Source organism: Pogoniulus pusillus, chromosome 7, assembly GCF_015220805.1.
Source record: "Pogoniulus pusillus isolate bPogPus1 chromosome 7, bPogPus1.pri, whole genome shotgun sequence".
In the NCBI taxonomy this organism is placed as follows: Eukaryota; Metazoa; Chordata; class Aves; order Piciformes; family Lybiidae; genus Pogoniulus; species Pogoniulus pusillus.
Window position 1 is genome coordinate 14,101,298 of NC_087270.1, and position 25,892 is coordinate 14,127,189.

Sequence of the window (25,892 nt, forward strand, 5' to 3'; positions counted from 1 at the left end):
CTCTGGAGCCTGTAGAGCTGCCTTCTTTCTCTTCCTCTTGCAGACCTGATTGGTGATGGTTGGCAGATAGAATACTGCTACAGTACCAACTTCTGAGATTTTTTGCTTTAAATCTCCTTAGTGTCCCAATTTGTAAGATAGAAAATGAAGTTAGTAATACTTCCTAATACCATATTTGAAAAACTAATGAGTTTATATTTTTAAAGCTCTCAAAGAACGTGGTACTGGACATCATGGGCAAAAAATGCAAATTAATGATTTTTAATTCAGTATTTGAAAAGGAGAACAGATGCAGGGTGTGAAAGGAGAAGAAAAATGTTGCAACTCTTTTATCTTTCTGACTGCAGCATTTTACCAAATGCAGCAGGAGGATTAGTGATCTTTTCAAAGAAAATGCTAGACAATAATTTTTGTTCCTGTTTTCATTTACTCATATTAAGTTTTTGCTTCTCCATTTTTCTATATAAATTTGTCCTGTGTTACCTAGCAAACATGAATGTTTTGAGATTGAGTTTAAAAAGGGGGGGAAAAATTGGTTTTGGTGAATACAACCAAAGTGTTACTACACATGAACTAACAAATGCCGGTGATACAATGGTCAGATGTTTTACATCAGAGACCCTTGCACCTTCCAGCTGCTTTATTTTGCTTTGATGATGCAAAAGTAACTCTAAAATGAGTTTAATTGACCGATTAAGCTAAGATTTCAATTGTTTTGTGCTAGTAAATTCCCAACAATGTGAGTATAAGCATCAGTTTCTCCTGCAGCTTTTGGTCACTATTTTCAGTCCAGGAGAGGGAACCACTGCAGTCCCTTTGGCTCCCTGTTAGGAATCTTTCCTTCTCTGTCACCTGGCACTGGGTCTGCTGTCTGATGCCAGCAAGTACCCTGCTTTTCAGAGTGTCCCATCCTGCCATGTACACTTCAGGCTCAGTCTGTCCACATTTTCAGTCCTTCATTGCCTAAGCCAGTTGAGCTGAACTTGCTGTGTTGCTGTGGAGGAAGGCACCTCTGAAATGGACAGGCACTTTGTCTCTTTCAACACTTAATAAAACATACTGTACTTCCAAAACAAGATGTTGCAAGACAAAGGAAGGAGGCCTCCAGTTTGCCACATTAGCACTAGTAATCCATAGTGCAGGGAGAATGTGGCTTGTGCTGCCCAGCGTTACAAAGGAACACTGAAACGTGGAGTTCATCTAGTCCTTCCACATTATCCACTCTGTTTATAGCTGGTGGGCTAACTACATGGTTAGATATCTCCTCTGCACTGAGGTTGCCTTCCCTTGCCATTATGGTCTCTTCATAATGACTTTACATGAGACTAGCCTGAAGGAATAATCTGTCCTGTAACAAGTTTTAGACTGAGGAGAGCAAAAAGGAAAGTTTTAACAGCCAATGTATCCTGTTTTCTTCCTAGTGTCTCCATGCAATCAACAATTTTGCCCTTTATTTTAAAATAGTTTAAAAATAAACCCTTGTAATTGTCCTTTCTATCTTTTCTGCTAAAGACTCAGAGCTGTTCTCTACATTTTTTTTAATGCATCCTCTTCCAATTACAACTACTTCAATATAATCACATCTTTGGTATTTGGAATTTGCTGTTCTGACACATTTGTCAACAGATTCCATTGTTTTCATATATAGTTGTTAGGCAAAGATATGGTTACACTTCTCTTTCCTTCAGCAAATCAATTAAGTTACCAGAATTTGTAGTCGTACAATCAGAAGCAAAATGCTATGGTCAGTTTCTGAAGGTGTCGTGCTGGGATAAGGTCTTAAACTGTGAAAGATACTGGGGCTTGGCTGCAGTAAGATGAGACTAATGTGTACAGCTTCTGCAATTGTCAAAGACTTTTATTTTTGTCTAAAATTGTGCCAAATATGTGCACAGTTTATGCAGAGTCTTGACACTCTCAGTTATGAGTGCTCTGGAGTGAAGCCAGCTTTTCTCATAAGACAGATGAATTATGAGGCAAACCAGAACTGTGCCAGATTCCATCTTTTCTGAGAATACAAGAGAATGCAGCAGCTCATGAAGGGGTTGTCTGACTATATTCTAAAAGCTTCCTGAAAGCACTGGGCTGCCTTTTCACCTACAGGAGTCCAAAGTGACAAACAATTGAGCCACATGAAATAAAAACCTACAAGTTTTCAACTGTCAGTGTTCAGGAAAGCATGAGTTGTAGTTCAGCAGGTCTTCAGGATGTAGAGTCTTGACATTTCTATGCAGTAGGCTGAATGAGATGGCACCAATCAATACCGAAGCCAGTTCACAAAGCTTTAGAGTTTCTGCAAAAGGCACAGCAGAAGTAGGCTCTGCAAGTCTCTTTAGATATGGAGAAGGGAACCAAGAGGATATATTCTGCTCTCTTTCAGCCAGGTGCGTGGGAAAACCTGATAGTCTTTTGAGAGGGAAGATTATCTGGGGAAAATATTCCAAATATTCCTCTTGGTAGTTGTGCCATGTGTCTGCCTGAATCCCCGAAGACTGTGCATGTGGTGGGATGTGCACTCTGTGAATATGCTGAGATCGATACACACTGTATGAATTTTGACAATTATTTTATGATCTGGAAGGCCATTTCAGATAGAAGCAGAATAACTGCCAGTTCAATTCACTGAAAGATGCAGTGAGGTTCTAAAAATAAAGCTGCTTTGCTGTCACTTTCATTGTGTTTGAGAAAGGAAAATGTGTGACTTGTTCATAGGTATTCTGAGTAGAAACCCAGAATTATGCAGAGTTTAAATTAAGAAAATAAAGGAAGAGAAAAGAAACCCAAGCTTCCAGCTTAAGCAAGAGACAAGAATAGCTGGGGCTGTCCTGTGAGTCTTGAGGGCCAGGACTCACTATGTTCCTTTTTTTAAAATAAGAATATTCAGAAGGTTAATTGTTGCTTAAAAAGGTTATTTCTCTGCTTACATAATAGAAAGCTGCTATGTAGGAGACAGTTTGGTTCAAGAAGATGGCTCTTTTATTTTCCTCTTTTTTATAGCTACATGTCTGTCTTTAACCTTTGTGTTAGCTAGAATAAGGCAGCAGGACTCTGTGTTTCTGTAGCATTAGGAGTGGCGAATCTGAAATACTCAAACACACTATGTCTCTAGAAATAATGACTCACTGGAACAGTTCAAGAGAGGTTTGGTCTCAGGAATCACAGGTCTCTTGAGAAGACTGCAAGCATGCAGTTGAGAGGCAATACAGGCACTGCTGGGTTATGAGTGCAGAGCTTAGCAACAACCACTACCTTTCTGGAAAAGCGAATTCACAAGTTGGAAAAGGGGATCCAGTAGTTCTTGTCCCTTCTCTCCTTTATGAGAGAGAGTAGGAGGACAGAGCTGAGGAGCTGGGATTGTTTAGCCTGGAAAAGAGGAGGCTCAGGGGTGACCTCATTGCTGTCTACAACTACCTGAAGGGAGGCTGTAGCCAGGTGGGGGTTGGTCTCTTCTCCCAGGCAACCAGCAAGAGAACAAGGGGACACAGTCTTAAGTTGTGCTGGGGGAAGTATAGGCTGGATGTCAGGAGGAAGTTCTTCAGAGAGAGTGATTTGCCATTGGAATGGGCTGCCCAGGGAGGTGGTGGAGTTGCTGTCCCTGGAAGTGTTCAAGAAAAGACTGGATGAGGCACTTAGTGCCATGGTCTAGTTGATTAAACAGGGCTGGGGGATAGGTTGGACCGGATGATCTTGGAGGTCTCTTCCAACCTGGTTGATTCTATGATACAGATAACTGACTTTGAGCAGCCACTCTGCACCCTCCATTATGACCTAGCTTGTGCTCTGGGCCTAGCATAATCCAGCAAGGTAGAAAGGAAAGACAATTTCACTGGTCTTCTCCAGATCTCCAGGGTATTGAGCCCCTAAGCAAACTAGGCAGAGAAGTTTAATGATTATAAAGGGAAAAAACCCTTGTATTGACAAACATAAAGTAAAGCCCTTTATCAAATGTACTTTTCCTGTCTCATTTATCTACATAATGTAAATAACAATTCTGCAAATATCTTGGAGGAACGTAGAAGTTTCGTGATGGATTTTATTTGAAGGACTTTAAATAAATTCTAGTCTGGTATTTTTGTAGGAGACCCAAAGTTTTTAATGTCTCTGTCAGCTTTAGTGTGGAAAAATAACAGGAGGTATGAGACTGAGGAAGAGTTTTTAAACGTCTTGCAGTTGTATTAATCTGTGCTTTTGATTGAGATGATTAACTGATTTTCATTTCTCTCTCCCCAACCTTCTTGTTTTTCTTCTCCCTTTCCATGTCTGTCCTCCTATCCTCCCCAACTGCCCTTATTTTCTCTCTTCCTTTTTTGCTCCTCTGATTGGCATCCCCTTCTTTTCTCTGCCTCTGTGGTACAGAAGTGGGGTGCCAATGAGAGGTGCCACAGGAGCAGTCTCGCGGTGTGGGAGTTCTAAAAGCAGTGCTCCCACACCACGGGACCACTTGATCACTGGTGGGACTGTCCCAGACAATCCAGGACAATTGTAAGATCTACTGTCACGTAGAAACTGTTCTTCAGCTCAGAAAAGGGCTACTTTTTGAACTGGGACCATTTTAACTAGCAAGGAGTTGATATGATAAAAAGTCAAACACACTTGCGTGAAGACTGTATTTGTGTTACTAATATGAAAGGCAAAGATACATTTGCGTTATGCTTTCTACTAACTGCTAACATAAATCTTGTGCTTGCAGCTTCCATTTCCTTCAACTTGCATGACTGCATAAATGAAAATTCTTCTAATATCCCTGCTGCTGGGAAACCCTTTAAAGCAGGCTGAATGTGTTAAAAACAAAAAGCGGCATTAGCACGTTTGTCCAGTTTTCTGGTTTTTAACATATCCTGACTGGTCTCTCCAGATTACCTGTCTGAGAGCTGTTATGCATCATTTGTAATCATATGTCCTGATAAAGACAATAAGCTGGAAAAGCTTAAGAAGTTGGATTTTTTCCCTTTAAATATTGTTCTTTTTTTTTTTTCTTTATGACATCCCTTGAATTATAAAAGCTTTCAAAATAGCCCTGGCAAGTGGCAAGTACAAGCCTTTGTGCCACAAACTGTGTTATTAGGCATATGGCTACAAGGTTTGTTCGTGCACTTTTTACATGCACACATCTATGAGTGCAATGTAAAAGCTTTGAATGTGAATCTGTCTTGTACTTATGTGTAGGTGGGAACTATACAAAGTGTGTCTGGAAAAAAACATCTCTAGGATGGAGAAAATAACTCTGCACTTATTTCAGCAGAAACCTACTGTTTGAATCCTTCTGAATACACACTTTTACTTTCTCAATGGCATTGTGTCAAGTTAATGCATTTTAAATGGATTTGGCAGCATGCTGGTTTCATCACGTTTGACCCCAAGGCTTGCACACATTGTGACTGGTGTTTTATGGTCCCTGCCAACCTTCTGAACTAAGAGTCAATTGTGCTTCTCCCACATGTCAGCACAAAGCCGGCCCAAAGGTTGTCATCATTTGTGTGACACTTTGTGGGTGTGGAATTGAGGGATGCCATCACTGTCACAATGCACATTGTGTTACCAGCATTTCTCACACTGAATTTGAGCACTCTCTGCACTGAGGTTGATGCAAAATGTTCCGTTTTTTTGGAAGGTTCTTTAGGGGAAGTATGTTATTTTTCTGCCTGTTATGTTTTACTTCCAACCCAAAAAGTGTCCATATACAGTTGGCTGAATATTTTTATTTATACAATGAACACAGCTTCAAAACAGGTCAGAATTCATATGAGGAATAACAAATCAGATGCAAAAGACTCTTCCTCTCGAACAATTACAAAACCCAAGAAAAGCCTAAAGAAAGAGGGACATTCCCAAACAGGTTAAAGTTGGGTTGATTCTGTTGTCATCATAGTACATGGAGAGTTCTCCTGAAGTATAATTATCTGAGGTGTTCAAAACGTCTTAGCTCAAACCCAGAAGTTGATGTTTTGCTGAAAGCACGTTACAGTGTGTTCCTTGAAGCTGGTTTAGGCAAAGGAGGCTGATCTTCCAGCCACCCCATCTGTGTGGTTTATTATGTATGGCAGATCTCCATGCCATAGGGCCAGCCTGTTACAGTAAGTGCTTAGACTAACAGTTTTAAACGATCCTTAGAACAATGAACTTGTTTTAAAAAGGCCTTCAAATTTAATTCAGAAGTGATTACCCTTATTCGTCTGCTTTTCCACTTGCTTCACATTTGGAGACTGAACTAGAATGCCATGTGAATGCAATGACTAGCTTCCCTTACCCTATACCCAGATGGCTAGCACCACCATACCTTCTGCTATTCTTCTCTTCATTTTTTTAAAGAGTGCATCAGCATACCTGTGAAATCCTAAGTACTGTAACTGTGCTAAAGGCGTTTTCAGTGCTGGGATTTTAATACCCATTAACGTTTTCCCCTAGTATTGTTTCAGCTTTCTTTTGATCTGCTGTATCAGCACTGTATTTTCGTTTTAAATACTGTCCTTTTTAGTTGTTGTGTTACATACAGGGTGACAGCACGTAAATCCTCTATGTATTTGGGGATTGGAAAATCCTAGGGTCTAGAATTCACAAAATCTTTTAATAACTTCTTAAAGATGTAGGAGTTTTGTAGTAGCTTTAGGGCACTTGTGAGTCCCCCTCCCTCCTGTCAATAGTGGCAGCATAGTTTTAAAAGCTACTTCTGCATTTTTTTTTCTGAAATGAGCAGTATGTTTTTTTAAATCTTGGATTTCTAATTCTTGTGTCTAGATAAACCCACCAGTAGTACAGTCTCTTACCCTTCTTTGAACCTTGCTTTCTCTTCTTGGGAACAGTCCTGGCATGGCATGCAGATCTGATTCCCCTGAATTAGCAGCCATCTAACTGTTCGTGTTAGTTTCCCTTTTTGGACTCTATTCAGCTTGCTACCCAATTATACTGGACCCAGTCTGGCACATTTTTGTCTGTCTGTCCCTGCTCCGAACCTCATTATTTGTCATTTTCATGCAATGTTGTTTCTGAAGGTCCAACTCTGTTCCCATTGGCCTCAGAACAGAATACTTGTGGTCTCACCAAATTACTACAGATGCAGACAGCATCTCTTATCAGAGAGACATCATGCTGTGTGCTCTAAAAACATGAGTTGATTATCCCTGTCCCATACAATACATTGTAGCAATATTTGGTCTTTTTCTGTCCTTTATTTTCTGTCTAAATTGATATATGTTTTTTCTTTTCTGCCCTTCTACCCTGCTAAGATCACATCTCTCCTCCCCCTCAAGGTGCCCTTCTCTCCCAGACTCCTATTCCATCTTCTCTCCAGTTTAGCTCTTGGTACATCCATCTTATTCTCTGTTCTGGTGCTGCTTTTCACCCCACCTGTGATTTAGCCTCCTCTTCCTACTCATGGGTCTTGGCCATTTCAGGTGGCCTTTTGCTTAGGTCAGTCAGTTGTCACTTGCACGGTTTTATGTTTCCACATGAAGACCTGTGAAGACAGCAGGTTAGCCTTTGTCAGCTTAAATTTGGAGTTCACTCACTGCTTTATAACTGTGCCTACCCGTGTAAACTTATCATCAAGATAATCATTAGTAACAGAACTTTCATTTGCTGTATTCACAGTATCTAAAGAACTGAAAGCCCTCTAATGTCTCCCTGTATCTTATCTTTCCTGGAACTCATTCATCACATAGCGTAATATAAGCACTTTATTTTAACTTACTGGAAAGAAGCCGTTAATGCTTGTATTATGTTTTAACTTGCTTTCCTTTGGAGGCAGGGAATTGTCAAGTAAGTACTAACAATACTGAGCACAGTAAAAGCACAGATTGCTGTGAATGTGTACAGGTTGCATTGGTCAAAAAGAGCGAATACACGTCATTTGCTACAGTGCACATTTCTGGTCTTGGTACTGCCCTCTTGTGTATCAGAATAAATCAGGTTTAGTCACAGACTTAAAGAATAAAATTAATTCTTAAAGTGTTAACAGTTTGATGCTGCTTTACATTCAAGATTGTGATGAGTGCATAGCTCTCTGTGTATACCTGTACCTGTAGATATGAATGCACATGAGACTTGTGTGTACTGTGACTAGATATGTACAAAAGTGTGTGTGTGTGTCTGTTTCCAAATTGAATCTTGTGCTTACAGGCTAGTAATTATCAATCATATCATAGCAGGAGTGTTCTCTGGATTTCATTAAAAACATTGGCTTGCTCTTGTCCTAAAGTTTATCTGAAACTCCTAGTTAAAGAAATATAAACCCAGTAAATTTTAACATTAGACCGAAACAGAAAAAAAAGAGCAGGAAGTGTATAAGAAAGTTATTATTATTTCCATAAGTACTGATTCAAAGGCCATAGTAAATCTGGGATGAAATGGCTTTTGCTGTTCTAGTCCCACATAATGACTTTACTTGATAAGACAATTAAACTTCCTACTAGTTTCCTCCACCCCTTCTCTGTCGGTGGCTACATTTCTACTTGGTTCTATTACCACTGGTGGTTATGTAATGTGACTTGATGGACCACTTTCAGAGGAAATAAAGGTACTTGTTTCCCTGTGAACAAAAAAGTACAAACTGTCCCTGTAAGTAAGTTGGCTACCAGTGAACAATTGCGAGGCTAAATTGCAGGCTGAACTAGGAGAGAGAACAAGCATCCATTGTGTGAAATTCTCCACAGTGCTTATAAGGCTGTTCCATTTCTACCGGTTTCTATCCCTGCCAGGCATCTGAAAACAAACATATGCATGGAATCATGTTCTTCTTCAGTATAAAGTGTGCAGGAAGTGTGGGTGCAGCTTCTTTTCTTCCCTCCAATCCATGGGATCTTTAGTTCAGGGTATACCCAGGCTATCAGGGTACTGTACTTCCAACTTTGTAGACTGGTGCACTCTTTAATTTCTGTTTTAGTTCTTGCTGGCATGCTTGACTAGCATGATTTGTGCAACAAAGGAATGACTGATCGACTCTAAACGTGCTTGTGCATGAGTAAAGTGGTCATCAGTACACCTAAACTGTATTAAGTTTCTTACTTGGCTTGCTTTGCTGCTTACAAGGGGATCAAGGTAACTCTTTTGCTCTTTTAATGTCACAAGATCACCTGCCTTAGTGTTCTGTGCTAGCACTTGGTGAGCTTGCTTGTTTGCTTGAAAAGTGGGTTAGTGTGTTTACCTCCGGCTTTATTCTGTCTTTCTTAGACATCAGGTTTTCATGCTGTTTACTCTTGTGATAAGTATTCTATGTGTAGCATGAAGTGTTCTAGCTGTGCATTTTGTCAGCTGTTGCCTTTAATACCTACCATTAAAAATGCAATTCCAGCAAAGGCAGCTTCATTTTTCTGCAGCTGACTTTTGCAAAATGAGAATTGATGGTAGTTACAGTGTAAGGACAAGAACAATCTATTTTTTATAGAATCATTTATTGCAAGTTTGCACCTTTTTTTGAATCTTAACCTGTGGAAATGCTTTCCAATTGTAAGTATTGAATAAATAATTGGAGGGCAGGCATTTTGGATTTTCATTTACAGAACCCTCTCTCCAGAATTTGCCATTTGATTTTAAAGTGGGGTGGGTTTTGTACTATTAACAGCAGCCATCAAGCGAGATTTTGGAGCAAGCATTTAACCATATCCGTTCTCATTTTACTGCCATCACCACTTCTGCCCCAGATCAATTAATACAAATGGGTCTTTTCTGTAAGTTGAGTTTGTTACGAATGGATAAAGAATCTAGGTCAAGTGTCTGTAGGCTAATTTCTCCAGTAATCCAGTGCAATGCTTTTGGCTCTTTTCTGCCATTGACAGGGTTAAAATTAGCTCTTGTGGATTTCTGTTCATGGACAGGGAGAATCCTTATGCTTAAATTAACACAGTGATCCTCTGAAGTGGAGTCTGTGCAGCAAGTTTTTGATTTTGTAAGGTCATTAATGTACAGAGGCTGAGCTCTCTCCTCTTAGGTTGGGGCCTCCTTTTTGTTTTCTCAGAAGGATCAATTGTAGCAGTAAAGGTTATCTGTCTTTGAGTTTTGTTTCAGCCTGTGTTATACATTTGTGTGTTTAGCTACTTTTAGCAACTGTAATTATATAAAAATGCTTTGACCATAGTGTCCATTAAATTCATACAGATGACTCACTCGTACATTTTACATGTAATCTTTTTACCTCTAATATGATTTTGAGAAGATTTTAATAAAGTCATATCAAGGTTTTGTGATGAGGTTTCTCAGAGAAGCAAGCCTGTGGGAAGGTCAGCTGCCAGCTGTAGAAAGTCTTTTAGGTTGTTTTCCAAAGCAACAATTTACTGTCACTAAGTATTGAAGCATTTTTCCCGTGTATTTAAATCATTGTGATTAAAAAAAACCTGTTGTGCAGTGGTATGTTCTGACACTCATCCACAGTATCGACATCAGTGTTGTTTCTGCTTTTCCCATCAAAATGTGTTTATTATACAGCTCCAAGAGAAAAAAAAAAAAAAGCTGGGAGTTCAGCTCATAGAGTTGCACTCAGCCATATCCTGATCATATTCAAAACATCTGCTGTGGTATTGAAGGCTTTATTTTGCTTTCCAACATACTGACTGTAATCTTTGCAATGTTTGTTTCAGGCCACCAGTTAGCAGAGCTGCTCCTCAACCTGAAAAACTGCAAAAGAATAATGTCAACAAGAAAAAGAAACTGGTTGAGGTCAGGCTTAATACCTTTTCTTTTGCTTTAGAAGCAGTAAGTGATGGGTGAAATCTGTCTCTGTTTTGAGGGCAGCTGAAGTTATGGATAAGCAGAAAGGAAAAAATTCTCTAGAAAGTGTTTCCAGTTCTGGTGGTGAAGATCAGAAGATGCAATAGACAACAGTCTCTGTCAGAAAAAATGTCTGAGCTAGGGTGTTAAAGCTTAGCAGTAATACCAGATCTCTCCAAATACCAGATGCGTGTCTTAATTTGAAGGGCCTGTGGAGCCAAAGTGTATGTACATCCACAGCAGAACCCACCCTCACTACCTAACTCCAAGGGATGCAGTCAGAAACTGCATTTTCATACGTGAAAAATCATTTGAGGGTTTTGAAAGATGAAATTTGCTGATTTACTTTGGAACATCCTTTTTCCCCCAAACTGCAGGGCCCTCCAGACAACTATTTTCAGTTTCTGCATAATGTGCTGAACAAGGAATACTCTGTGATCTGTGTGGACAACTGGCAACAGCTGCCCAGTCTGTCAAGAATTTAGATTGTACCAAAGGGACTGTAATTATGCTTAGAACAGCTTCAGTAAGTCTGTCTCCTGGGCTAAAAAGCAACTGTGACAGCAATCCATGAATCATGACAGTTGTTCTGGAGGAAGTTTCCTTGGCAGTTGCGTATTGTAAGCTGAAATTATGCTTCCCGTTAATGCAGAGTTATTTGTGGCCTGCCTTTGCATAAGGACTTTCAGGCCAGAATTTGGTGTGTTAAAATTTGACAGTTTTCCAGAACGATTTTTGAAGATGCATCAAGTGAATACCTGATACCCTACATAGCTATTAAAATGTGATGGGCAGATTAATACAATTGGGCCTTTTCTGTAAGTTCAGTATTTAGGAATGGAAATCTACAGACAAATATTTGCATCAGGATGAATTATCAAAGAAATAATAATATAAATGCAGTGCCTTAGCTTACCAATTAAAGCATTGTAGATTGTCTGAGAATGTTATGACTCAGTAAATTAGCAGAACTGATAAAAGTTTGTTTAATTATTCTACAAGTTTTTCTAGCTTTTACTTTAGAACTGTGCTTATTGAACTCCAAACTCTGTAATTTCCTTGTTGCATCTTTCATTTCACTCATATTTTCTCTTTTTGTTTTATTTGCTCAGGAGCTGGCTTTAGACCATGTTTTTGGATACAGAGGATTTGACTGTCGCAACAACCTTCACTACTTAAATGATGGTGCTGATATAATTTTTCACACAGCTGCAGCAGGCATAGTTCAAAATCTTTCTACTGGTAATTCACCTTGAAAAATGCTTTGAGATACAAAATGTACAAGTGAAATACTTCTGATTAAAAGTCTTGTTAACATTACTGTAACTTTCCCATATTTTTCATCTTCATAAGTAATGCAAAAAACATTAGATGGTTATTGTATAAGATTGACAGTTCCTTCAGTCAGTCCTGTAGAGCCATCCTGCTCCATTCAGCAGGTAGAAGCTTCAGCTAGGAAGTGTCAGAAAACCCTACTCTGTTTCTGCTAAAATCCCTGCTGAAGATGCAGGAATATCTTTCTCAGAGGAGAGACCCTGAGTTCATTGTCTCATTTTGAGTTGTTCAAAGTCATGCTCCAGGCAAGGGTACATTTTGATGTAAAACAGCGTGAAAAAGTTGCTCTTAATATACTATATTTCACTGGTGGTGGTTCTTTGATACTGTTGTGAATAAAACCTTGTTTGAATTTTAATAGGTAGTCAGACTTTCTACCTGGAGCACACTGATGATATTCTTTGCCTAACTGTGAACCAGCACCCAAAGTATAAAAATGTTGTGGCTACCAGCCAGATCGGTAGGTGACTTACCATATAATAAAGTTTTACTCTAAAATTACCAGGGGCACTGATCTGGGCTTTTCTGTATAGGAATTTTACCAGGACATACCAGTGTTACTGTTCTCAAACTTTCTCTTTGATTTTAAAGAGGTAATCAAGCTTCAGGGTTTTCATCTCTGTTTGAGTCATTGGATTTTGGAGTTAACTGTAGTATAACCATGTTTCAGAAAGCAAGCTCTGCTAAATGGCACTAAATCATCTCATTAATCTGTAATCATAAGATTTATGGAATTCCCTCTTTTCTTCCTGTATCCAAGGCACTTGATTAGCAGTAAAGTGCTTAGCAGTGAAAATAACAAACATTTCCTATGCAGAAGTACAAAAGCTATATGGAAAAGGAAAGAAACAGTGTGATCCCAACAGAAGTTGCAACACATGTAAGGGACCAGTTGTGAAACCGTAACTATTTATGTTGGCATTATTTACAGGGAGACTCCTGATAAATTCCCTAGGGTCTTTGGCAAGAGTAAATGCTCTATTGGAAATGCAGGATCATTTGTTCCAAGCTTTGGAAAAATATGTTGCCTTTCACTTAAACAGGCTGAATGCTGGGATAAGTCACCTGTTCTAATTTAGATCATTCTGGAAGAAGGCTCAAGTCTGTAACTTCTGTATTAAGAACATAAGAGAAGACAGGCAAATGGCCATAGACGAGCACCTTGACAAGCCACTGTGCTGAGTGCTGTCATTTCACTGTGAATGTGGAGTAACTCCCCAAATCCACATATTGTCAGAGTGCCGGTTCAAAGTACTGATTTCTATGACATGAAAAAGGTGACTGTTAAAGGCTGATTTTCTGTTGTGTCAGTAAGAGCCCATGAAATCAGTGCTGCTGAGTTTGGTGGACAGTCTCTGTAACTACACATTTATTTCACTTTAAAATGTAATAATGTTTAAAAACTGCATGTCTCTAGCATTTCTTTTAAATACTATTTTTAAAACTTAAAGGTACTAAATATTGTTGCAATATTTGTGTATAAAAACCAATATACTCAAAAAAGTTCAACAATATTCCTGCTTATTTGCTCTATTGATTTAATCCATATCCATTTTCAATTTTTTTTTCCTTCTGGTGCTGATGCTGGCACTTCAGCATTAGAAACATTACTTATTTCACCTATTGTTTTCCCTTGGTGCTTCCTCATTTGCCATTGCTCTCACACTGCAGGTGATATGACAGAATTCCCAGGTAAGGCTGATTCCTTTGTGAATTTTAGTCAGCAGAGTTCTGTAAAAGTTTCATGTGACCTCATTGTATCTGTGTCAATCGCGGATACAAGTGAAACACCTACAGACGGTTTCTTTTGCATGAGGGCTTTCATCAGTTATGTCATTCTTTTACAATCTGTCTCCCTTCATGAGGTAGAATTTCCCCCTCTCTCTTGCAAACTAGTAGTATGACGATTTTATTTTTTTAAGTAGTGTTAATTTTGAACGAGGCAAAACCCCTAAGTGTCTGTTTAGGTTAAATGTTCTTGAAAATGCTTGGTTTGCATTGAAGCTTTGCAGATGCTGAACTAATTATCTTTTAACACATCTTTTTGCATGTAGGTACAACGCCCACAATTCATATCTGGGATGCTATGAGTAAGCAGACAATTTCAATGCTACGTTGCTTCCATACCAAAGGGGTCAACTATGTTAACTTCAGTGCAACTGGCAAACTTCTGGTTTCGGTGGGAGTTGATCCAGAACACACTATCACAGTGTGGAGGTGGCAAGAAGGTAACTGGAAAAAATGTCTTCTTTCAGCCTCACAGAACTAAGGGATGCAATGGAGTAGGCAGACAACTTGCAGGTTGTGTGAATTAAGCTGTTTGATACAGTAAATAATGTTGGTATTTGCTTATTGCTTAAAATCTGGGACACAGTTCTCTAATCCAGTATCAGGCCAATTTACCTTAGAAAATTGTATCAGAGATTAACTTTGCAGGTAAATTTATTTTTACCCTTTCCTAATTAAAACAGGGGCCAAAGTGGCCAGCAGGGGAGGACACCTGGAGAGGATATTCGTTGTCGAGTTTCGCCCAGATTCAGACACTCAGTTCGTGTCTGTAGGGGTAAAACACATGAAGTTCTGGACGTTAGCTGGCAGTGCTTTGCTGTATAAGAAAGGAGTCATTGGTTCCATGGAAGGTGCCAAAATGCAAACCATGCTTTCCGTTGCCTTTGGAGCGGTGAGTTCAAATCACTTGCTACAGATGTTATGTTTTTATTGAAACCATGAGTGTCAGTGTCCCATGCTGAAATGTAGTAGAGCGTGAGCAGTGCAAGACCATAGAGCTCCTTCTTGTTTGTAAAAATTCTAATTTAAAACTTGTCTGCCTTTAGAACTTTGTCTACTTTTTTGAAGGAGGGTTGGATTTCTCTATTGGTGGATGTTTTGTATTAATGTCTGTGCACACCTACAGCTTGAGCAGCCATGGCTATTATTCCTTTCCTTTGCTAGTTGTGTAGCACTTCGCTGGTTAACTTAGAAACATGTATTGTTGTTGTTTTACCGTAGGCTCTGCCACCTTCTTTTCTGCTAACAGTACTTGGTATGACATGTGCCAGTATGTAATACTCTGCAGTTTGCTTATTAGGGAACCATAGCACCATATTTTAGCTTCATAGTTAAGGAAAACAATTCATGTTACCAGTGAAAGAGCAGTGTTACCATGAAGCTAAGGTCTGAAATAGCTTCTGCTTCATCAGAAGCCCCACAGAAATTGCCTATGCAAAGCATAATTTATACAAATCACCAATTCAGAGGAGCCCCCTTGCTTCTTTCAATTGCCCACCCTGGACAACAGTACTGCTGTGTGAAACTGGGCACCCAAATCTTCATCCCTCTCTCCAAGCAAGTGACTTTGTTAGAAAAAACTGCTTTTCTTTCTGTTCTGATGGCATTAGTCCAGTATAACATTGGGGTGATGGGATGGACCTCCAAAGTTATTTTTAAAAAGAAGCAGAATTTAATATTAGAACAAACAAAATTGCTTGTCTGTGCTTTCCAAGGAGAAACAGACACTTTATTTTCTAAAATAATAGAAGCTTGAAAACCAGGTGAGACTTACACCCTTTGCTTGTGTCATTACTGCTGCATGCTTTTTGCTTCCTGAGTCCTACTGAGAGTTCATGCCATCAGAGCCTATGTAAGAGTAAATTGCTCTCAATAAAGCCTTTAGAGCAAGTTTCATGGCTTTTATAAGTAATGACACTATTGCTGTGGTACATAAAGTAGGTAACTGCTCGAGTTAGTTACGTGGTTTAAGTTTACATGCTTAATTTTCATTATCTCAAAGATGCTGCTTGCCAGTCCAGATTCTGACACCTATGCAAAGCAATGTCACTTAGAATTCAGCAAGGGTAACCTGCTGTCTGTCCCACCAGCAGAGTGCTGACAGAGCACGTGTGTCTTGAAAGATCTTGCCAAGAGATGGATGCAGTGAATGTGCCCTATACATATGATTTAAACATCTGAAAGAACCACTATTAGAGTGCAGGCATTAAACTCATTGAACTCATTCTCTCAGTGCAGATGGTTTTAATGGCTGCATTTAGTCCAGCTGACTTTTCCCAGGAAATTAAGGAGCAAAAAGAACTGTATTTCAAGCTGAACAGAAATGCTCAGGTATTTACTATATCAGAGGTGGTTGCTGTTTATTTGCAGAATAACCTAACATTTACTGGTGCCATAAATGGAGATGTCTATGTCTGGAAGGATCATTTCCTGGTAAGACTTGTGGCAAAAGCTCACACAGGGCCAGTGTTCACAATGTACACCACTCTTCGAGATGGACTCATCGTCACAGGAGGGAAAGAGAGACCGTAAGACACATCTTCCTAAAATGCACAACTTGTTTTTCTATTTACCCAATGCACTAGGCACACAGTGCTTCCCAGAGAGCTGTGGTATCTGCTGTGTGCCAGTTGCAATGTAAATTTTATATAACGTGTCCAGGAGATGTGGTAAGTAAAGGACTAACAAAGCATGACATCAGAGGGTCACAGTAATGTGTGTTACACACGAAGGATGTACTGAGCCTCACATCAGCAGCTGCTGTGAACACCTGTGTGAGCTCCTGCCAGCTCGGCATAAGGGGCTTTTCTGAATTCTATGATCCTGTCATGCTACAGACAGCGGAGATTCTTGGTTAGTAAGTGATTCAGTGTACTAGATGTAACATATTTGCCTGACATATCTTTGTGACAGAGGTTTGGGCTTAAGTCAGTGACACAAAACAAACTGGTTCTTGCACACCAGGCCTGATACTGTGTAAAACAGAGTGTAATAGCATGTAGATTTCTATTCTTTACATCACACAATAGTGAGGTGCTTTTATACACAGTATAGGTGCTTTTATACACAGTAGAAAGTGATTCAGGAACACCAACGAGACTTGTTGTATCCTGTGCAGAAGGGGACATCTGGGTAACACTGCACACTTCTTTTCAGTACTAAAGAAGGGGGAGCTGTGAAGCTATGGGATCAAGAGCTGAAACGGTGCCGAGCATTTCAGCTTGAAACAGGCCAGCTCATCGAGTGTGTGCGCTCCGTCTGCAGAGGAAAAGTGAGTGAGCTGCCACAGCAGATGTTGCACTCTGGCACACATCACTGCCTCTTGTTCTTGGTGGAGGTTGAGTGGCAGGCATAGAGAAGACCTTTGTAAAATTAAGGGAGGAGGCTTTGACTGCCTACCTAGTGACACCTCCTTACTTGTCTTCCTGAGCTCAGCAGTAGGCTTTAAACTGCAAGAGGATCCTATCTCTCATGCTCAATGCTTGCATTTACATTCCGCAAGGAGAGGGAAAGGCCTCTGAAGGACAGTGCTCAGTGTAGGAACTTCCTTCACCAGGATAGGATTCTTTTTAAATGACAAAAGGATCTTAGGAGCCTGCTTTACAAGGTTTACTTCCTGTGAAATGTAGACACAGCTCGAGTGCTTTGGTTAGGCAGAATGGATCCTAGGGTTTTTTTAAGTCACAGGTAAAACAAGTTCCTGCTGAGAATTACTGCTTGACTTGAGTTTAGATGAAGTGGAAAACAAAAGAATTACTGGAGTAATTTGATATGCTAAGGTAACCCTTGCGTGTGTTTTGACTTGTATGTGTAAACATTGTGAAAGGAGCATGCGATGATGATTCAGGAGTGTTACTGCACATGATGGGTGGCTGTACTACCTAACCCTTTATGAAATGCTCTCTAGTTAACTTTGTGTATAAAGTCTCAAGACTTTGACATGCCCTTGGACAGCATCACTGAGGAATGTAGGTTTATATTTCTAACCAAGTAGCCATTCTGTGCTTTTTCCAAGTACTGGCCAAGGAAGCTCTTGCTCTTTAGATGACAGTGTAGCTAGAGTACATGCAAGGTACTCTTAAACAGTCTAACTGCACCTACACCCCCAATTTTTTTATTAGTGGCCAAATCTGACACTTAGTTACCTCTGAGGTATGAGAAACACACTTTACCAACCTATCAGTACATGGTTTGATTTTTCTGCAACACCTTGGTACATCACTGCTATTGACATATTCTGTTATACTGACAATGCATCTCTTGTTCTTTCTTGTGGCTACAAACAGGGGAAAATTTTAGTGGGAACAAAAGATGGAGAAGTTCTTGAAGTAGGAGAAAAAAATGCTGCTTCAAACTTGTTGATTGACTGTCACATGGAAGGGGAAATCTGGGGCTTAGCAACTCACCCCTCAAAAGACATATTTATCTCTGCAAGTAATGATGGAACAGCAAGGATCTGGGACCTGTCTGACAAAGTGAGTATCATATTTAAAAGGCTATGATTAAAAATTACTGTTTTAAACAACTGTGCATTGTTCTGACTGTACCATGTGCCAGCTACATACACACTTTCGAGCTTGTAGAAAGCCACATAGCAGTGTCACTGTTCTGGTTTGGTGCAGTTCTTTTTCCATGGTGAGGTAGTGTGCTGCTCTTTCCAAAGGTAAGCCATTTGCAGAGAACTGCAGTCATTTAAAACCACTAGTGCTGAGGGACCGCCTCTTGTGGTGTGTGTGTACACTGGCCTAGATTAAAGCAGCATTTTAATTCTATGCTGACAGACTGGCTGACAGGGATTGTCCTGTCACTATCCCTGACAATAAGCTCTCTCCTTTCTAGAGTCTTTCTTCAGAGCCCAGCATATTGCATGCATATAATTCAGGATTTTTTTTCTTTCAAATCAAATAGCTTAATGCCAAACTTTAAAAAAAGCAACAAATAAAACAGTGTTTTAAAATACCAAAAAAGTTTCTGTCCATGCTAGCTAACAGGGATCATATGGGAAGCAAATATATTATCAAGGCAACCAGCTAAGTGAAAATGCAAGAGCATTCTTGTATGTTTTCACATAGCAAATCAAACAGAAAAAGCTTACTCTGACCAGCAGTGGTATCTTTTAGAACCAATCAGAGAGTAGTTGTTTTTTTTCAGCCTGTTTTGCTGCAGTATTTTTTCTGGTGTCAAACTCAAAGTCACCCTGCAAAAAGATAAATAGACACACAATCTCCCAACTGCATTACATCTATATTTTGAAGTCTGTTTTGTGACATATGTGTGGTGGGATGTGATTTTCTTGGGCTGAAATTTCAGACTTCTGTTTGGAGGAAGCTGCAGAGCATTTATTTTTAATAAGTGAATTCTGTACTTTTTGTGGAAGCTTCCCATTTGCTTAGTAATAGTAGATTTCTGCAGGGGAGGTATGAGCCTATTGATTTTGTTGTCACAGAAACTGCTGAACAAAGTGAATCTAGGTCACCCAGCAAGATGCGCTGCATACAGTCCTGATGGTGAAATGGTTGCAATTGGAATGAAGAACGGCGAATTCGTTATTTTACTTGTAAACAGCCTTAAGGTTTGGGGCAAGAAACGAGACAGGAAGTCTGCAATTCAGGATATCAGGTACGTCAGACATTTCAGCTGAGTTCTCTAAATATACAGCTCTTGCCCAAGAAGAAGCACATCATGTTCCAAGTTAATTTCCACATTTTCTTGTTATTTCATGTTTGTTGAAGCCTGCATCAAATTATGAAATGCATTTCCTGTCTTGACTGGTGGCTTCATGCATACCTAAAGCATATATTTACATATACCTGAAGGGTATCTACTTTATATACCATATACATTTCCCCCCTCCACCCTGATTAATTCACTTATATTCACTTGAGTGTAGTACTTTGTACACCGTTGTGCAGTGATTATAGGAATTAGTAATTTAAAACCTGCAGTTCCTTTCACTCTCTCACAAAGGATTAGTGTGCATTGTGCAATGCTAACATCAGTTCACCACCTACATCTATAAGCATCAAGGTTTGGTTTGAGTTCAATCTCAATAAAAGGTTTTTCTCACTTTCCAGTGAAACAAGGAAATGTTTAACAAGAAGGAAAGAAAATCTTGCACTATATGAATAAATTCTATCCCCTTTACCATGTCTAGGATCAGCCCCAATAACAAGTTTCTGGCAGTGGGTTCACAAGAACATACTGTAGATTTCTATGACCTCACTCAAGGTACAACCCTAAACCGAATAGGGTACTGCAAAGACATCGCAAGTTTCGTCATACAGATGGACTTCTCTGCAGACAGCAGGTACATTCAGGTAGGTCTCGATTAGACCCATGTTTGTATTTGTTGTGCTTTACTTCTTATCAGATACAGGGACAGAATGGAGACAAGAAAGGGTGAAGGATACTTTCCAGAGTTGTTCTGAACTCTGAGGTGTCCCTAAGTCTCCAGAGGTAGGCTGGACAACTCAGATTGCCTGTAGGATGTTTAGAGAGTTCTACTTCAAGTCCAGTCTTTACTTTTTAATACTTAGGTGTTGCCTTGGGTCTTGTATCTGTTAGTGTGCTAAGGGCCAAGTATTCCCTCATTTTGAGGGAATTAGTACAGCACCAAGAAATAAGTAGTAGATTATAGCAATATAGAATCAGTTCTCCCTTTCTTCAGGATGGGGTGCATATCATAGCTGGCTTAATAGGGGAGGCCTTCTTTTGTTATGTTGCTGATTTAGTAAGATTGGGTTGAGATAAACCAGGGAGCATATGACCAAAGGGAAATCTGTCAGCAGTGCAGTATGCAGTGTCATCCTGTAACACTGTTATTATCTCATTGTGTATATAGAATCAATTCTAACTAATTAGGAAAAAAAGATACTTTATTTCCTGATGAAACTTGTTGAGTCTATGAGTGCTGGAAATCTTACAAGTAAAATAAATTATGTCTTTAAGGCCAAGTTAGTTACTAGCTTTTTGCTTTCCTACCTTCAGGTATCAACGGGTGCCTATAAACGTCAAGTTCACGAGGTGCCACTAGGAAAGCAAATTACAGATCCTGCTTTAATAGAAAAGATCACGTGGGCCACATGGACAAGGTAAAACAACTCAGGAGTAAAGTTCTGCCTCTTCAGCAATGGCTGAACTGAGCAGACTCTGTAAACCAAATGCTGTGGGGAAAAACAGCTGTCTGTATTAAGGAGTTATGGGTACCATTAAAATCTCTTTCCTGATATGGATTCACTTGGGACCCTCCCAGTGATGACAAAAGTACAGCTGTGCTTTTGCTGTAGAAAGTGGCAGAGGCCAATAGCAGCTCTGCCAGTGACCAGTGGGCGGTAACACAGATTTGAAAAGAAGGCGAGAACCCTCCTGCTCTTACTGCCTGGCTATCGAGCAAGCGAAACATCTGCCCCAACTTCCTGATTTCTGAGGGATCTTGACAGCTTGTGGAGTGGGGCAGACTCCTCAGACAGCTGAGTAAACAGGAACGATTGTAAAGGAACTTCAAGGGAAGAAGAGCTATTTTAAGAAATGCTTTATATCTGAACAAGCATCCCCTCCTTCAAGACCTTACAGCTAAGAGAACAGTGCTGTCAGAAAACTCTGTGGGAGGGGGTATGTGCATGTGCAGAAGGAGCAGACAATAGCTTGCTCAAAATGATGCAGGTGGTTTCACAGGAGGTAAACCTCAGCATTTATGGGTAGAGACGATGTCAGAGTCACACAAAAAGGGTATGTTCCTACGATGCCTTCTGAAGTTACATTTACTGCAATGCCTTATGGCCTAACAGTGCTCTTTTTAATGCTCTTGGGTTTTGAACAGCATTCTTGGAGATGAAGTCATTGGAATTTGGCCACGAAATGCAGATAAAGCAGATGTCAACTGTGCATGTGTGACCCACACTGGCCTAAACATAGTCACAGGAGATGACTTTGGTCTGGTGAAACTCTTTGATTTCCCATGCACAGAAAAATTTGTAAGTGGATATTCTATTTTAATCTCACCTGTTGGCTTTTCCCTGTTCAGACATTGTATCTTACAGGTGTTTCAGATGTCCCATCAGCTTCCAGCCAGTGCTGAATTCCTGAATTTTCTGTTCCTTTTCCAACAGGCCAAACATAAGCGGTACTTCGGGCACTCGGCACACGTCACCAACATCCGCTTTTCTCATGACGACAAGTACGTCATCAGTACTGGAGGAGATGACTGCAGGTAACTACTTGATACAGTCCAAATTTGATCTGTGTGCACTCACAGCAAAGCATTTTGCAGCATTCTCAGCCCACTCTGCCACTGTGGATTCAATGAATTCTGTTGCTGTGTGGTACTTTTGGCATTTTACACTCTGGAAGTGCTTTGCATTACAGTCACTTGCACCTGATTGGTGCCATTCACAAGGGTAAAGCATCCACACCTTGGGTTTCTGTGTTTGCCAGGCATCAGCTGTGTGGCCTCTTGCCTTGCTTTGCTCCCTGCAACAGGGCAGGTAAAGCATGACAAAGACTTGTACCATAGTTGTTGCTGTGCAACGGTGCTGACCTTTTCAAGCTCTGGGCACCCAGTAGTTGTTGAAGGAGCCCTGGCTACTGGCACAGGAACCTCTTGGTGTGTCTGAAGAAAATTTAGATCAGAGAAAGACAGCTGGCAAGGGTGTCAGTCACACAAAAATAACTGAATAGCTCGCACCCAGCAAAGGCTAGGATGGGAATTCTGGCTTGAACAGGAACGACAGATTTAGAAAGACATTTCAAATAACAGAAGGCTTCTCTAAAGGTGCCTTGAGCTTGTGTTGGGGTGGTTTGGAGTTGTTGTGGGGTTTTTTTTCCTTAAACAGGATAAAGGTAAAAAGAAAAAAAAAAAAAGGCAAGCCTGTGTGTGTGTTATACCCATGGGAGTTGTGCCAGAACCCTCCCCTCCAAGTCTGGCTGAACTTTCAGTACTGCTTAGAGAGCACACTACCAGCAAAAAAACAGGCAACAGAAAGATGAGGAATAAAACCCAAATGTGATTAAAAGACACACTGTGAGAGACTTTTTAAACAGGAAATCAAAGAACCAAAACCCAACAAGGTATGGAATGAAAAGGCACAAATTCTCACAGAAGTAAGTATCAGGAAGCTACATTCAAGAACCAAGTATTTGTAACTGCTTATTCTGCAGGGAAGACAGAAACTAGAGACTGCAGGATTGAGTGGTTTTTGCCAATGAATGATACTGCTCCTCTTCTCCAGAAGCAGGAGCCTAAACACTGATGTACGTTTCCTAGCTCTGGGCTCAGTAAGCCTGCAAGGCCTGCAGCATGGAAAGAGTGCATGTTTGGTCTGTTAAACACCCTGCAGTCAGTTTACCTCTCCCCTTACTACACAAGATGAACCCTTCTTAAATTCAGCATTCAGAGTCTTTCACGTAATCATACTAGAAATAAAACAGCACCCCCACGGGATGGTTTCATTTTCCACTTTGGCAGAAAAAATAATGTGTTTTTTTTTTTAAATGGGTTGCAATTGCAAAGAGGGAAAGCAGGAAGCTGTCAGGTCAAAAAGTGTCTGCATAGGAAGAGAAGCTGCATTTAACCTCACTTCTCACCCTGCAGGCTCCAAGTTAAAACTCGTAGAAGCTTCCCAGGTGGTTTTTTTGTAATGCTGTAGTTACAAGGAGGGTTTCTCAAGTCACAGTGTAACTCTGGAAATAAGGTTATGTTACTCTGTAATCTCCAGGCAGTCACTGTGCTTTTTAACCCTCTCCTGAAAAAGTGTTACTTGCCAAGTCACTCCAAGGCTTAATGCTGCTTTACCTGACATTTTACTGTAGCTCTGCATTCATAGCCATGCTTGTATGGAACACAGCCTGTCTCTCCTGCTATGATATGCTGATGGTTGGCACCGAGTCACTCAGAACATAATGCTCTCAGTCCTTTTCTTGTAGCGTATTTGTATGGCGCTGCCTTTGAATGGAGACTCCTGCTGCTGCCGCCAAGGGACTGCTCTGGACTGGACAGCCATGAATGCCTCTACCCCTCTGGCTGCTGCGACTGCCACACAATGCTGCATAGGTTACACATTTTCAGATTACTTACAGGAATTTATTGAATGTGATCTTGCATTTGAAAGAACGAGAGCCTGGAGAAGGAAGCTGAAGTTTGAAAAGGGAATCCTTTTGTAACCTGGGTAGGCCAAAGTAACAGTTCACTCACAAAGCTGCTTTTGCCTAATACTGTGTTAATTCAAACCATATCTGAAAAGGGAGCACAATCAGAAAATGATGAGCCCTTTCATTTGCATCATTTCAAAAGCTGTTGCTTGAACAGTTGTTCAGGTTCGTGGTTTTTAACCACACCTGCTTAAAACTCCAATTTGGTGCACTGAGCAAACTGCAAGCTCTTAAGGAGCATGCTGGGGTTCATCCCTCAGCTTTCAGTAATCAAAGGAACAAAGTCTTTTTTTTTAAGTCTATTTTATTTCTAAAATATGTATATTTGGCAAATTTTTCTATCCATGAAGTGCCTTTGAACAATTTTCTAGTAGTATGGGCTACAGTTTTGCCTCCCACCAATTGCTTTCAATGCACGGTGCTATAACTTTCATACAGAGGAGGGCTAACCATTAACACCAAGCTTGTCCAGCTGTGTCACCATCCCTGTTCTCTGCTTTGGTTTGTTACCTTCTTAAGTGAATTCCAAAGTGTTTCCGAGAGGAGGAAGCTAGATGCTGCTCTAAGGACAAATTCCTGATGGTGTGATGACACCTGACAAGCTGTTCACTATTGGTTCCTGAGGGTAGCTTGACCACAGCCAGAATGTAGCAGCTTAGCTCAAACACTGGAGTAGAGGGAGAAGGCATGGAGAGTGTTGGTTAGAGAGATTTGAACACAAATAGTGAGGAAGGTATTCCCCACGTGTTCCTGCCCTTCCCTGTCCATGGGAACTACTGCTGCAGGCAGTTGCCATCTACTGTGCTTAAGTAGTTTGAAAGCTTTCAGGAATGATTGTTTCCCCATTCCGGAGGGCGCTTCCCGAAGCCACTCAAAGGAATGCCTGATAACACTAATGGGGACTGTCTCCTGCAGTAGGCAGCTAGTCCCGTGTGGCTTATAACTAGAACTAGAACATAAAAGTACTGATACCAGAAATTCACCTATCCTTGACAAAAAGCATCTTTGCTGAATTTGGACTCCTTTCCCCATCATGACTCCTGTTGCACCTCATCTAGCCCACTCAGCTGTGGGATCACAGGTCAGGAGGGTAGCAGCTTGAGAGTTGCCTCCCTGTGTGAGACCGGGAGCACATGTTCACAAAGGCAAGTTAAACCATTCAGTGTCTGCTAACAAACACTGTATCAAACCTAAAACCTAGAGAAACAATGAAATTTGGAGAAAGAAAACTAAGTTCCACTTTTTCCCACTGAAGCTGTTTAGAAAGGAACAGAAAACAATTCTGGCATGGAGTAACATCTGTATTTTGAAATCACCTTTCTTCTAAGAAAACTATTAATTAAAGGAACTAAAGGCCAAAATAAAAGAGACTTACATTTAGTATCTGAAAAGAAATGTTAACTGCTGCTTTAGTCCCAGTTCAGGAAATGTCATGGTGACTTCCTGCCCATCCACTTCTGCTGCTCACTGCATAAAAATGTGGCTGTTGGCTGCAAGAGTACCTAGAGGAGTGGATCAGTGTACATTTAACACACAAAAGTGCTTCAGCAACCTCAGAGAATCACTTTCTTTTTTAAATGGAATTTATTAATGCCTTATATTACTATACAGAAGATCAGTTTGTCAGACACAACACGAGGCCCTATGCAGTCTTTTTTTTTAAAGACACTTTCTCGCTCAAATCATGTAACCCTGTTAAGTGGTGATGTCAGTAAGCACCTTCTTTGCCTATGTTGTAACAATGTTTGCCTTCCTTTCACACTGATTGTATCCCAACTCAAACTAGTTGTGTGGCAGAACAAATTAATCGATGCTGATGTGGAAAAAGTCTTACAGCAATAGTGTCTGTCAGGAAAACACTTAAAATTTGTATTTATATATGGATGTTTGGCTTTATGTATAAAATGTTCAGAAGTAATGATGTA

At 40.3% G+C, this 25,892-nt stretch overlaps 1 protein-coding gene across 8 annotated transcripts in view; it reads left to right on the plus strand.

The window, feature by feature from the left end:
- EML6 (EMAP like 6) overlaps positions 1-24,917 on the plus strand; it is a 102,805-nt gene extending 77,888 nt beyond the window's left edge. For 4 of the 8 annotated variants that reach the window (XM_064146011.1, XM_064146010.1, XM_064146012.1 and 1 more), the window contains 15 exons: positions 10,569-10,647; positions 11,811-11,940; positions 12,395-12,493; positions 13,705-13,725; positions 14,088-14,261; positions 14,505-14,713; positions 16,192-16,349; positions 16,978-17,092; positions 18,108-18,296; positions 19,268-19,440; positions 19,976-20,138; positions 20,809-20,912; positions 21,641-21,794; positions 21,930-22,030; positions 23,743-24,917. In XM_064146011.1, coding sequence (XP_064002081.1) covers positions 10,569-10,647; positions 11,811-11,940; positions 12,395-12,493; positions 13,705-13,725; positions 14,088-14,261; positions 14,505-14,713; positions 16,192-16,349; positions 16,978-17,092; positions 18,108-18,296; positions 19,268-19,440; positions 19,976-20,138; positions 20,809-20,912; positions 21,641-21,794; positions 21,930-22,030; positions 23,743-23,767 — 1,894 coding nt within the window. In that variant the 3' untranslated portion in view covers positions 23,768-24,917. Of the gene's footprint in view, positions 1-7,740; positions 8,853-8,878; positions 9,024-10,568; positions 10,648-11,810; positions 11,941-12,394; positions 12,494-13,704; positions 13,726-14,087; positions 14,262-14,504; positions 14,714-16,191; positions 16,350-16,977; positions 17,093-18,107; positions 18,297-19,267; positions 19,441-19,975; positions 20,139-20,808; positions 20,913-21,640; positions 21,795-21,929; positions 22,031-23,742 lie in introns of those variants that run through there. The other 4 variants (XM_064146014.1, XM_064146016.1, XM_064146018.1 and 1 more) reach the window with 3 other exon arrangements.
- The last annotated feature ends 975 nt before the right edge of the window (positions 24,918-25,892 follow it).